Source organism: Sebastes fasciatus, chromosome 7 (assembly GCF_043250625.1).
Source record: "Sebastes fasciatus isolate fSebFas1 chromosome 7, fSebFas1.pri, whole genome shotgun sequence".
NCBI lineage: Eukaryota > Metazoa > Chordata > Actinopteri > Perciformes > Sebastidae > Sebastes > Sebastes fasciatus.
Window position 1 is genome coordinate 1,590,834 of NC_133801.1, and position 13,570 is coordinate 1,604,403.

At 43.9% G+C, this 13,570-nt stretch overlaps 1 protein-coding gene across 10 annotated transcripts in view; it reads left to right on the forward strand.

Moving 5' to 3' along the window:
* Positions 1-1,256: 1,256 nt before the first annotated feature.
* Positions 1,257-13,570, forward strand: part of LOC141771036 (protein NLRC3-like) — a 108,254-nt gene continuing 95,940 nt past the window's right edge. For 8 of the 10 annotated variants that reach the window (XM_074640911.1, XM_074640912.1, XM_074640915.1 and 5 more), the window contains exon 1: positions 1,257-1,394. In XM_074640911.1, the coding sequence (XP_074497012.1) occupies positions 1,330-1,394 (65 nt within the window). In that variant the 5' untranslated portion in view covers positions 1,257-1,329. Of the gene's footprint in view, positions 1,395-3,281; positions 3,361-3,545; positions 3,775-4,012; positions 5,811-5,917; positions 6,092-7,466; positions 7,641-7,879; positions 7,927-10,437; positions 11,103-11,156; positions 11,442-13,570 lie in introns of those variants that run through there. The other 2 variants (XR_012594647.1, XM_074640921.1) reach the window with 2 other exon arrangements.

The following is a 13,570-nucleotide window of genomic DNA, read 5'->3' on the forward strand; positions in this document are numbered from 1 at the left end:
GTTTAGCAATGCAGTTCATCTGTCTGATATACACACAAAGCATTTCTTCTTTCCGCCTATTCAGGAAAATTCAAATGTACCACTTTTGACAGTATTACAGTTCAGCTTTCAGCTTTTCTAGCTTAATGTATTTCAGCTCTTAGCTTCTTTATGTAATGCAGTTCAGCTTCCAACTCTGCCAGTTGTACATTTCATCTTCTAGGCTTTTCAGCAGTGCAGTGCAATGCACTTGAGCTTTAACATCTTTAGGCAAGTCATTTCACATTTCTGCATTTTCAGCTATGCTTTGCAATAAATTTCAGCTGTCAGCATTCCCACGCATTTTCAGCAGGAAATGCATTTTCTAGTTTAAAACTGAACTTTGTTATCTGACACTCTTGATAAAAAGAATCAGGTCTTGGTCCAGAGCTTCAGAGTCTGTTGTAGGACTCAACAATAGATTGTTTCAGCAGTGACATCACAGTGTACACCTGTACAGTCACCTGTCACACAATTCAGTGTTATAAAGCAAATTAGGCTCAACATGTTAAACTAAATCAATATGTGTTTGTCTTTGAAAAAGACTGTTTTGAGTTAACTTCAAAGCTGGAAGCTGCTGATCCAAAGGTGAAAATATTGATATCAGGATTAATAAACTGGGTGAAGAGATTAATGAACTGTGAGCAACAGGGCTGATCCGATCCAATGGAAAGGTATCAGCACCGATACCGACCTTATTACCTGGATGTCACGTAGACATGATGCATTAAAAACGGTTCTCTCTTCTGCTCGGTTTATTTAAAGTGATGATTTTTTTCAATGTTTTTTTATTTAACCTTTATTTAACCAGGTAGTCTTTGAGATTAAGAATCTCTTTGCAAGAGAGACCTGGCCAAGACAGCAGCATTTAAACATACATTAAAGTTTCAGACGCCACAACATAAAACACATATATAGCATAATATCATACAGAACACATTAAAATCACGTGTTTGAAGCCAACGTTAAAGTGAAAATATTCAGAAACACAGACAGCTCCCGATTGACTCTGCTTCTAGGTCTTTCATTCATGTTTTAAATTCATCAAAAGTAATCAGATTTTCCGGTTTCATCTTAGCTTGCAGTGTATTCCAGGAGAAGGGAGCGGAATAGCTAAAGGCCATCTTACCTAGTTCTGTGCAGACCTTAGGTACAGATAATAAGTACAGGTCAGACGAGCGTTAAGTTTTGATGAACAGGAGAACGTTACTCATCACTGTCTCTGTTTGTGTCAGGATGCACCGACAGAAACCAGACTCTCCTGGACCAGATCCTGGATCTGAATCTGGACCTGAACCCAGCTGTGTGTCCATGAAGAGTGACCGGTCTAAAGGTCTTCCTCTCAACTTTAAAGCTGGAGAAGCTGCTGATGGAAGGTAATGATGTTGAATGTTGGGTCCCAACATGGGTATATTCAGGCTTTACACTAGTGAACTGGGCCTTGAGTTCCTTGATAGTAGACTGGACAGCAGATAAATCCCAAAGACTGCAATCAAATATCTGTCCAATGCTCATGACTAGCTTCTCAGAGATAGATTGGGTTGAGTTGCCATCCAGAGCACTAGCGTAGCCAGAAAAACAGCTGTGGGTGCGCATCAGAAAAACTGCATGTGCCACATGTTCCAGATGTGGACTTGGACTGAAATTCAGCCCACAACTTTGAGATGGAGAGGTCCTTTACGTGAGCGCCCAGAAGGCAGTTTTAACACTAATACAGTCACCCCAGCTGCCACCTCAGTATATAGCCGATATATGAAAAGTTGTGGCTGGTTGGAAATCAAAAGAGCAAAACTCTGATGTCCGAGGGCCATTGAATGCAACAAGAGATGATGCTGCCAGCTGCTGGTCCGTTTTCTACCGGCCTTGGCAGCTTCTTGTGCAGCCTCTCCCGGTCCCGGCCGCACGCATCGACTGCTCACGACTGTTTTTCCTGCTAAATGTGTGAGTAGGGTTGCCAACTTCCACTAGTAGAAATAAAGAACGGCTGCAGATGGATAGTGGCGGGTTGTTTAGTTATAGTAACTTGTTTAGTAAGGCTATAACTAAAAATGGATTCTGCTTGTGAGTTTTGGGTGTTCCAGCTGCCTCTCTGGGTGGCACAGGCACACCCTGGCACACCCATGGCTACGTCATTGATCCAGAGAGAAGCAGAATTTAACCACAGATCTGCCGTTATGCAGTACCAGATTAAATCATGATCGAATAACAAGTTTTATTTAAACCCTGTTAGATCCATCTGCTGTCTCAGCTGCCTTCACCAACTTTGTCACAAGGACAAAAGGACGGCTGTGATGGTGCAACCAGTTGTTATCTCCTTCTTGAAGTGATGCCAGTGTGAAGACATCGTCTCAGAAGTGACTCTCAGGCTGGAGTTGCTGTAGTTAAGAATGAAGTGATCTTTCCAGTAACATAATGTGGGTTGAGGGCAGTTTGTGAGATATGGACCTTTATGCATGCAGTTAGTGTAAGACCCGCTCTACGTCCTGAGCCACAGCTGCAGGCCTTACTGTAAATACATGTCACACTTGTTGCCATTCGTTTGTTTGTCAGGATCATTGTCCTGTGGTCCATCTTGCTGAGGTGGTCATCCTCCCCCGTCTCAGGCAGCCCTGGGACTATCTGTTAGGTCCGTCTGCAGCTAGCTTGAATTCTCCCTCACTGAATATGCAGGTTGGGCTGATCATCCTTCCTGCCCCTGGTGGCGTCTTCCTGAACTACCAACTGTCTCTCCAGCCATCACCAACCTGTTCTTGGTCATCTCCAAGTCGGTTCCTAGGCATCACTGGCTAAACCAGGCTTGGTGGTTTTGAGATATACCCAACGGTACACTTCATCTCATCAGCAGTGATGTGATCTTTCAACATTGGACACCCTCTCCCAGGTGACCCAGCCCACCTTGATCAGACACTATAGATCACTCCCTCTGATCCATCAGCATCTGGATCGTTCAGCAGCCTCTGATGTGATGCTGATGGCTCGATGATGACCAGCCAAGTCTCTACATCCAACATCCACAGTTACACAGCAAGTTTTCCATCCCTGCCTCTGACACAGCTCTAAGATCTCCTGACATTAGGTCCTCTTTCTCTTGTGGGACCCCCCAGTAGGACGCTTTCAGGCCTTAGTAATGTTGGTGTTTTTATACCGCCCACTCTACCTCCTGGGCCACAGCTGCCTTCATTCTGCCGTCATCTCAGAACACCTTTAGTTAGCTGCAGATTTAAGTCCTTAAATGTTCTTAAACTTGATGTTTTTCTCCACAGAGTTCATCAGGAGAGCTCAGAGAGCCTCGGTGGTCAGTCTGCCCAGCAGCATCAAACAGACCTGGACTCCATATTTATGGTGTGTACATGTACAAGCACACATTTCACTATTAACTACATCAACCACACATTAAATGCTAAACTACCATTCAGGTCCCAACAGCCTCCATGCTGCTCTGTTCAGACCAGCAGGCCTTCAGACTGACAGATGAATCACATGTTGTGTTCTTTAAATTAAATGTTCAGTTTATCTTTCTGTTCCAGCTGCTGGAGGACAACATCGGCACTTTTGTGAAGAACGAGTTGAAGAAGATCCAGAAGGTTCTGAGCCCAGATTACCCAGAATGCTTAGAGAGTCAGAGGGAGGATGAGGAGGTGTTGGACGGTGAGGATGAGGAGCAGAGGAGGAGCAGCAGAGAGGCGTTTCTGAAGATCACACTGAACTTCCTGAGGAGAATGAAGCAGGAGGAGCTGGCTGACTGTCTGCAGAGCAGTGAGAGGATTTTAACAGATTTAACATGATGGAAAGAGGAAATGGAGACAACATGGGAGAAGTTTACATTTAAAACTCTGCTGTTAATATGCTGCACACATCTTCATCAGATCAGAGGCTGTTTGTCCTCCACTGATGAGCTGGATAAAACTGATGGAGGAGGAAAAACTAAATGTTTAGATTCTCTGATCTTCTGTAGGATCCACTCACTGATTTCATTTCCTGTTTGTTCATTCAGGAACTGTTGTTCCAGTGTGTCGACGTAAACTCAAGTCTAACCTGAAGAAGAAGTTCCAGTGTGTGTTTGAGGGGATCGCTAAAGCAGGAAACCCAACCCTTCTGAATCAGATCTACACAGAGCTCTACATCACAGAGGGAGGGACTGCAGAGGTCAATGATGAACACGAGATCAGACAGATTGAAACAGCATCCAGGAAACCAGACAGACCAGAAACAACAATCAGACAAGAAGACATCTTTAAAGCCTCACCTGGAAGAGATGAACCAATCAGAACAGTGATGACAAAGGGAGTGGCTGGCATCGGGAAAACAGTCTTAACACAGAAGTTCACTCTGGACTGGGCTGAAGACAAAGCCAACCAGGACATCCAGTTCATATTTCCATTCACTTTCAGAGAGCTGAATGTGCTGAAAGAGAAGAAGTACAGCTTGGTGGAGCTTGTTCATCACTTCTTTACTGAAACCAAAGAAGCAGGAATCTGCAGGTTTGAAGAGTTCCTGGTTGTGTTCATCTTTGACGGTCTGGATGAGTGTCGACTTCCTCTGGACTTCCACAACAACAAGATCCTGACTGATGTTACAGAGTCCACCTCAGTGGATGTGCTGCTGACAAACCTCATCAGGGGGAAACTGCTTCCCTCTGCTCGCCTCTGGATAACCACACGACCTGCAGCAGCCAATCAGATCCCTCCTGAGTGTGTTGACATGGTGACAGAGGTCAGAGGGTTCACCGACCCACAGAAGGAGGATTACTTCAGGAAGAGATCCAGAGATGAGGAGCAGACCAGCACAATCATCTCCCACATCAAGACATCACGAAGCCTCCACATCATGTGCCACATCCCGGTCTTCTGCTGGATCACTGCTACAGTTCTGGAGGAGGTGTTGAAGACCAGAGAGGGAGGAGAGCTGCCCAAGACCCTGACTGAGATGTACATCCACTTCCTGGTGGTTCAGTCCAAAGTGAAGAACGTCAAGTATGATGGAGGAGCTGAGACAGATCCACACTGGAGTCCAGAGAGCAGGAAGATGATGGAGTCTCTGGGAAAACTGGCTTTTCATCAGCTGCAGAAGGGCAACCTGATCTTCTATGAATCCGACCTGACAGAGTGTGGCATCGATATCAGAGCAGCCTCAGTCTACTCAGGAGTGTTCACACAGATCTTTAAAGAGGAGAGAGGACTGTACCAGGACATGGTGTTCTGCTTCGTCCATCTGAGTGTTCAGGAGTTTATAGCTGCTCTTCATGTCCATCTGACATTCATCAACTCTGGTGTCAATCTGATGGCAGAAGAACAAACAACCTCCTGGTTGTCTGAAGTGTTCGTAGGTAAATCCACACGTTTCTACCAGAGTGCTGTGGACAAGGCCTTACAGAGTCCAAATGGACACCTGGACTTGTTCCTCCGCTTCCTCATGGGTCTTTCAATAGAGACCAATCAGACTCTCCTACGAGGTCTGCTGAGACAGACAGGAAGTAGCTCACAAACCAATCAGAAAACAGTCCAGTACATCAAGAAGAAGATCAGTGAGAATTCCTCTGCAGAGAAAAGCATCAATCTGTTCCACTGTCTGAATGAACTGAATGATCGTTCTCTGGTGGAGGAGATCCAACAGTCCCTGAGATCAAGAAGTCTCTCCACAGATAAACTGTCTCCTGCTCAGTGGTCAGCTCTGGTCTTCATCTTACTGTCATCAGGAGAAGATCTGGACGTGTTTGACCTGAAGAAATACTCTGCTTCAGAGGAGGTTCTTCTGAGGCTGCTGCCAGTGGTCAAAGCCTCCAACAAAGCTCTGTACGTGGACACATAACTATCCACATTAAATGTTGTTTTTCTTTATTCAGAAACAACAACAACCATTGTTTGTAATTGTTTCTTATGTATTGCTGATTCTTCTTCAGACTGAGTGGCTGTAACCTCTCAGAGAGAAGCTGTGAAGCTCTGTCCTCAGTTCTCAGCTCCCAGTCCTCTAGTCTGAGAGACCTGGACCTGAGTAACAACAACCTGCAGGATTCAGGAGTGATGCTGCTGTCTGCTGGACTGAAGAGTCCCCACTGTGAACTGGAGACTCTCAGGTTGGTGTTCAACTATTTGAAAATGAAGACTCTTTGAGCTGTTATTTACTTTTGATTTAATCCTTTTAGGTTGCCTGGCTGTAACCTCTCAGAGAGAAGCTGTGAAGCTCTGTCCTCAGTTCTCAGCTTCCAGTCCTCTAGTCTCAGAGACCTGGACCTGAGTAACAGTGCAGATTACATGTTGAGACTTTTAAGTCCGTTTTATGATCCTGTATTAAATGTGGCAGCAATATCGTACTGAAGGGGTTTGCTGACTCAGGAGCTCGTCACCAGTATAGACACAGAAACTTTACTTGGAAATAACAACGAAAAACAACTTACTAATAATGGTAATTTGTAAATACAAATAACATTTTATGTATTTATTTCACTGTTAATTATAATATTTATTAAAAATAAAATCATTCTTAACTGTTAGGTTAAATTCATTATTTCCGTGGACTTAAAATCAGTGTTTTAAGTGACGGCCGTGCTGCCTTCAAGGCCAAGTGACCTCTAAAATGATGAAATTCCAGGTCTGTTCACAACACAGAAACTTGACTTGGATATATAAAGCCCAGTTTTATTACAGTCCTTTAATGATATTAATCTGTAGATTTTAAACAGAATATAGGAAGTGGTCACTGCTAGCTGCAGTTGTTTCAATTAAATAGCAAACACATAACCAACGTGCTGCCCTGTTAATGCACTGTATGATGATGTAATGTATTTGGTCGTACCTATTGTTGCTGTCGTGATTCAATGTTGTCTTGTTATGTGTTGGATGCTGCTATTTGACCCTGTCTTCACTAGGTCTCACTTATAAAAGAGGTTTTAATCTCAATGTGACTTCCTAGTTTAATAAAGGTTATATATATAGTCCAACGTGTGGTCTAAAGAGAATAAAACCCCAAAACTAACGAAACAAGTCATCGGTGAGAGTTGGATCGTAGATCAACTAATAAATGAAGAGGTTTTCTTCAGGCTCATTACAACAGTCCAGTACAATGGCTCCATTACTGTTGATGTCACACCAATCAGGATATTGATCTCACCCTCCATCTTACCCTCACTCATCACCAAGACCCCAAAATACTCTTCACATGGGACAGTGACTCACTCCCAACCCTAAAGGACCAATACTCCACTATCTGGTAGCGTGCTATGGCCTCAGTCTTGAAGGTGCCCCAGTGTTCACTGGAGGTCACAGATAAATTCAGCATTCAGAACATCCTCATCACCGAGAGACAGAGATGCAATGCTGAGGCCATCAGGACACCATCCACCCCCCGGCTACCTCTATATCGTGTTGCTGACCACAACTCCAAGCAGCCTCCTCCACAACAGAACTAATTTTAATTTAGAGAGTTTACACTGTGTGTTTGTGTGTGTTTAGTCTGTCAGGCTGTCTGATCACAGAGGAAGGCTGTTCTTCTCTGGCCTCAGCTCTGAGCTCCAACCCCTCCCATCTGAGAGAGCTGGACCTGAGCTACAATCATCCAGGAGACTCAGGAGGGAAGCTGCTGTCTGCTGGACTGGAGGATCCACACTGGAGACTGGACACTCTCAGGTATGGACAGACAACAGACTGAACTCTTTCAGGTATGGACAGACAACAGACTGAACTCTCTCAGTTATGGACAGACAACAGACTGGACTCTCTCAGGTGTGGACAGATGGACAGACAGAAAGACAACAGCAGCTCTCACAATGTCTCTCAGTCCCTAACTGAGGAACTCTGGTTCATGTTTAATGGAGGATTCGAGTGAAGCTGTATGAAGTTGATTGTGACTGTGTTTCCTCCTGCAGGATGGACCATGGTGGACAGCAGAGACTGAGACCTGGTGTGAGGAAGTGTGAGTGTGTTTTAAGTTTGATTTATTTATTTTATGTCAAAAGGCTAGTTTTCAGCTGTTGTCCGTCAGCCTGATGTTAAATTAGTCTTTAAAACACGACAACATGTAAAATTAGAACCAGAGAAAGCAGAACATGAACCGCTGAACAGGATAAAACAGGATAATGTGATCAAAGCTCTGCCTTCTACTATGGAGGGATGGAGGACGACCTGAAGAAGTGGCCTCAGATAACCTACACTAGCATATTTAGCTACGTTATTGACTCCGTTGCTACAGACGGTGAAGAGATGAACAATCTGAAAAGCTCTGAGGCAGATCAGTACTTCCACAGGAACAAGGTTTAGTTATTTTCTACAGAGATAACCGTATTTAAACTATCTGTAGTCTAATGCTGCCCTGCACTCCGTCTCATAAACTGCCTTACATTGTAAACTGTACAGAAAGTAGTTAAAGTAACTGGCTGTCATTAAACCAACGCTACAATGCTGAGTCCTCCCTACACATGACATCATAGCTGATGTCCTCCTGGCTCTGCTGTCAGTCCTTTAAGGACCTGACGTCTCTTCTCCGCTGCTCTTTATAGCCCAACCACAAAGTAGGATACGAGTTTTCCTCCGTTGGCTTTTAGTCCACTAAATGAGATGAGCTCACATAACGAGGGTTTATGGTGGTCTCTTCTAGTTGAGGTTTCTCAGCCACATTCTTCTGGATTCCTCGTCTGTAGGTCGGCGATGGAAACTGTTCCTTTGGTCACAACAACAATCCCTTTTTGTTTGGGTGCATGTTCAACACACTGTTGTTGAAGCCACAGATTTAGCTCTGTCTGGTTGTTAGTACAGCCGCTAACAGCACAACAAGTACCAGAGCTCCACAAGGACATTTTAGAAAATGCTAATTTAACGTTAGTTATAATAATAATAATAATAATAAATTGGACTTATATAGCGCCTTTCAAGAAACCCAAGGACGCTTTACAAAGAGGGCACACAAAATCATACTGATAAATAAAAACAAAAGGAAATAAAACAACAAATCAAAACAGGAGCTAAGTAATTAAAGGAGTGATGTGTAGGAAGAGTTAGAGGTCAGAGGTCTTGATGAACAGGTGGTGCTGGAGGTGCTTTTTGAAAGTGTCCAGGTATGAAGCATTTCTGATCTCAGAAGGGAGAGAGTTCCAGAGGGTGGGGGGGCCGCGACGCTGAAGGCTCTCAGCCGGGTTTGGGAGGGGGGGGGGGGGGGTGGAGAGCAGACCGGTGTTAGCCTCCATGGTTAGCCTATATGGTTAGCCTCTATGGATAGCCTCTATGGTTAGCCTCTATGGATAGCCTCTATGGTTAGCCTCTATGCTTAGCCTCCATGGTTAGCCTCTATGGATAGCCTCTATGGATTGCCTCTATGGTTAGCCTCTATGGATAGCCTCTATGGATAGCCTCTATGGTTAGCCTCTATGCTTAGCCTCTATGGATAGCCTCTATGGTTAGCCTCTATGCTTAGCCTCCATGGTTAACCTCCATGGTTAGCCTCTATGGATAGCCTCTATGGTTAGCCTCTATGCTTAGCCTCCATGGTTAACCTCCATGGTTAGCCTCTATGGATAGCCTCTGTGGTTAGCCTCTATGGATAGCCTCTATGGATAGCCTCTATGGTTAGCCTCTATGCTTAGCCTCCATGGTTAGCCTCTATGGATAGCCTCTATGATTAGCCTCTATGGTTAGCCTCTATTGATAGCCTCTATGATTAGCCTCTATGGTTAGCCTCTATGGTTAGCCTCCATGGTTAGCCTCTATTGATAGCCTCTATGATTAGCCTCTATGGTTAGCCTCTATGGTTAGCCTCTATGGTTAGCCTCTATGCTTAGCCTCCATGGTTAGCCTCTATGGGACTACCTAGCTTACTGCTACCTCAGCAGAAGTGAGGTCCATAATCATGTCTTCAGTAACGCCCCGACAATAAGGAGGATAACATGCAGACAATGAATGCAACACAATGTCCAGCAGACATCAGCACAGTCAGTTGAAACATGACAACATAGAATCACATCATGTTACAGAAGTGAAACCCAGCGGAGGCTAGAGGACTGAACATATTCACTCAAGTCAAAGTACAATGACTCTGTGATGTTCAAAGGTGTGAACGTTGTGCTGAATGTGAGCTCTTTGGTGGAGCTAATCAGCGTTTTAGAAAGCAGATGGTTCAGAGCTGCTTTGTGCTGCAGTGGAAGATGATGAGCCAGTTTTATTAGTGAGACTTTATTCAGTACTGGATCATCAGCTGTCGTCCTCGGGTCCACACCGGGACCAACAGCAGAACACCGTCCACATGTTGACTCTCATGTTGAGGAGCTGTTCATGCTGTTACAACTGGATTGTTGAGTTTCTAGTTAAAGGTTGTTAAACGTCATTCACAGTTGAATATCAGATGTCACTTTTCTTTCACTGATTGTCAGTAGAGTTGTTAATAAATCACCAGATGTTGACCTGCAGCTGTATTGTGTCTTCTTCTCTCCATCAGATGTCTGTCAACTGGAACTGGACACAAACACAGTACACAGAAAACTCAAACTGTCTGACAACAACAGGAAGGTGACATGTGTGAAGGAGGATCAGTCATATCCTGATCATCCAGACAGATTCATCTCCCGTCGTCAGCTGCTGTGTAGAACTGGTCTGACTGGTCGCTGCTACTGGGAGGTCGAGTGGAGAGGATGGGTTTCTATATCAGTGAGTTACAGAGGAATCAGGAGAGGAGACAGTGAGTTTGGCTGTAATGATCAGTCCTGGAATCTGGAGTGCTCTGGTGGTGGTTACTTTGTCTGGCACAATAACAGAGAAACACCCATCACCTCCTCCTCTTCCTCCTCCTCCTCCTCTGATAGAGTAGCAGTGTATGTGGACTGTCCTGCTGGCACTCTGTCCTTCTACAGAGTCTCCTCTGACACCCTGATCCACCTCCACACCTTCAGCACCACATTCACTGAACCTCTTTATCCTGGGTTTAGGTTATTGTCTTATGGTTCCTCAGTGTCTCTGTGTCCTCTGCAGGTCTCAGTGTCTCTGTGTCCTCTGCAGGTCTGAGTGTCTCTGTGTCCTCTGCAGGTCTCAGTGTCTCTGTGTCCTCTGCAGGTCTGAGTGTCTCTGTGTCCTCTGCAGGTCTCAGTGTCTCTGTGTCCTCTGCAGGTCTGAGTGTCTCTGTGTCCTCTCCAGGTCTGAGTGTCTCTGTGTCCTCTGCAGGTCTGAGTGTCTCTGTGTCCTCTGCAGGTCTGAGTGTCTCTGTGTCCTCTGCAGGTCTGAGTGTCTCCTGTGGACTGAAGTCAAAGTTCAGTGTGTTCACCATCACACTCACTCAAACCCAAATCCTTCATGTGTCATCTGTTGATCATCAACATTCATCATGAACTCTTGTCTCTCTTGAATCATCCTGTAATGTAATGAATGGAATACAGTCATATATTCAATATTTCATCTTTCTAATGTTTCTAAATGCTTTTAATAAAATCTGTAGTTTTCTTTGGTTCATTTGATCACTTTCATCATTTCTCTCTTTACTGAGACATTGGACATCATCATCTTTTAGCCTCAGGTGTTCTGAACCAGGGAACTAATGAATGAACATGTTGTGGACTCTGGAGAGGGAGGAAGTCCAGCCCCCATCCAGGACTCTGGTTCCAGATCTGCTGCTATGTGTAGAGGTCCTACTTTTTATTGTAGAGTTGATCTCAGCGTTACGGCGTAAAAATAAAAAAACTGAATATAAGAAGAGGACGTAGTCACCGTGACGTCACCCGTTGGTTTGTGGACTGCTGTCTTGGAGCCTTGAGTTCAGCATTTTGGCTGTCGCTAGCTGTCTTACCTTCTCACCTTACCTTGTCTCTGTGTTCCATCGAAAGGTCGGCTCTGTCATAGATGAACAATGACGAGAAATCGCAAGTTAGGTGAAAATCTACAAAGAGCTGCAAAGCGATTCAAAATGTTGAGTAAGAGATGCAAAGAAATTTAAAATGACTAAAAAGAGATGCAAATAGTTTCAAAATAACCAACAAGAGATGTCAAACGACCACAAAGAGACGCAAAATGGCTCAAATTGACTACAAAGAGCTGCAGGCTGAAATTCCACCTTTCCAAAAAACATCTCAACAACCCTCACTATCACTAACTTGTCTCATTTCTTTAAAACTCACATCTCTAAACACTTGTACTGTTGCACTCAACATGCTTTTAGTTATCAGTTTAAAAGGGAAACACGCCCAGTTCTGGATGATATCCAGCTCTCACTGCTACGTGATGTGAATGCTCTTATTGTGAGTTACTCTGGACAAACTTCTGCCAAATGAATGTAATGTGATGTAATGTGGTGAATAGATGCAGGTTGAGTTAGCTACGAGCTAATGTTACTACAAAATAAAACAGGTAAAGTTAGCTATCTTTCTTATCTTCTCTTGTCTCTGTGTTCCCTCGAAGGTCAGCTCTGTCACAGATAAACAGCAACGAGAAATTGCAAGTTACGCAGACGCAGCAACGCGGTTCTAGTTTTGGTTTGAGGTTTATTAGTTTAGACTCATTCATTCATCACACACACTGACCTGTTTGTCCAGGTGAGGGTTTGATCCCACATCTCCATATTGAAGGGCGGCGTCCTTCTCCACTGGACCATCGTCAGGACACAAACCATTTAGTTTTAAACAACTAAACCATCTCCCCCTGACAAAAAACACAAAAGTAATACCATTAAGAATTAGTATAAAAATACCACAAAAAACTATCAGTACTACTATAGTAACTATAGTGTTTATTATCACTATAGTAACTATAGTGTCTATTATCACTATAGTAACTATAGTGTTTATTATCACTATAGTGTTTATTATCACTATAGTAACTATAGTGTTTATTATCACTATAGTAACTATAGTGTCTATTATCACTATAGTGTTTATTATCACTATAGTGTTTCCTGTAGTATTTCTTTGTTTTCTTCGGACACGATATAAAACTCCATAGTGATACTATAGAAACGTTTTCTATAGTCTCACTATAGCATTTTCTATAATTTTTCTATGGTGTTTTGGAACTCACTTTAGAACATTACTACAATAAGCACAATGTGTGTGTGAGGGGGGGGGGGGGGTTCTATGATGACCTCACTTCAGTGATAGACAGGTGTGATTGATTGATAGATTAGGCATACCACATATGGCTCAACTTATCCTCTTCTCTCTCTCTCTCTCTTGTGACTTCTCTCTCTCTCTCTTTCTTTCTTGTGACTTCTCTCTCTATCTCTCTCTCTCTCGTGTCTTCTCTCTCTCTCTGGTGACTTCTCTCTCTCTCTCTCTCTCTCTCTCTCTCTCTCTCTGGTGACTTCTCTCTCTCTCTCTCTCTCTCTCTCTCTCTCTGGTGTCTTCTCTCTCTCTCTCTCTCTCTCTCTCTGGTGACTTCTCTCTCTCTCTCTCTCTCTCTCTCTCTCTCTCTCTCTGGTGTCTTCTCTCTCTCTCTCTCTCTCTCTCTCGTGACTTCTCTCTCTCTCTGGTGACTTCTTGTGTAATCAGTTTTTTACTTTCACTTTGTCCCGTTGTGTCTCAGATGTTTCCTCCACGTTAAACTTTTAGTAAGTGACCCTTTTCAGTTCTGAATGACTCTCAGCTGATCTC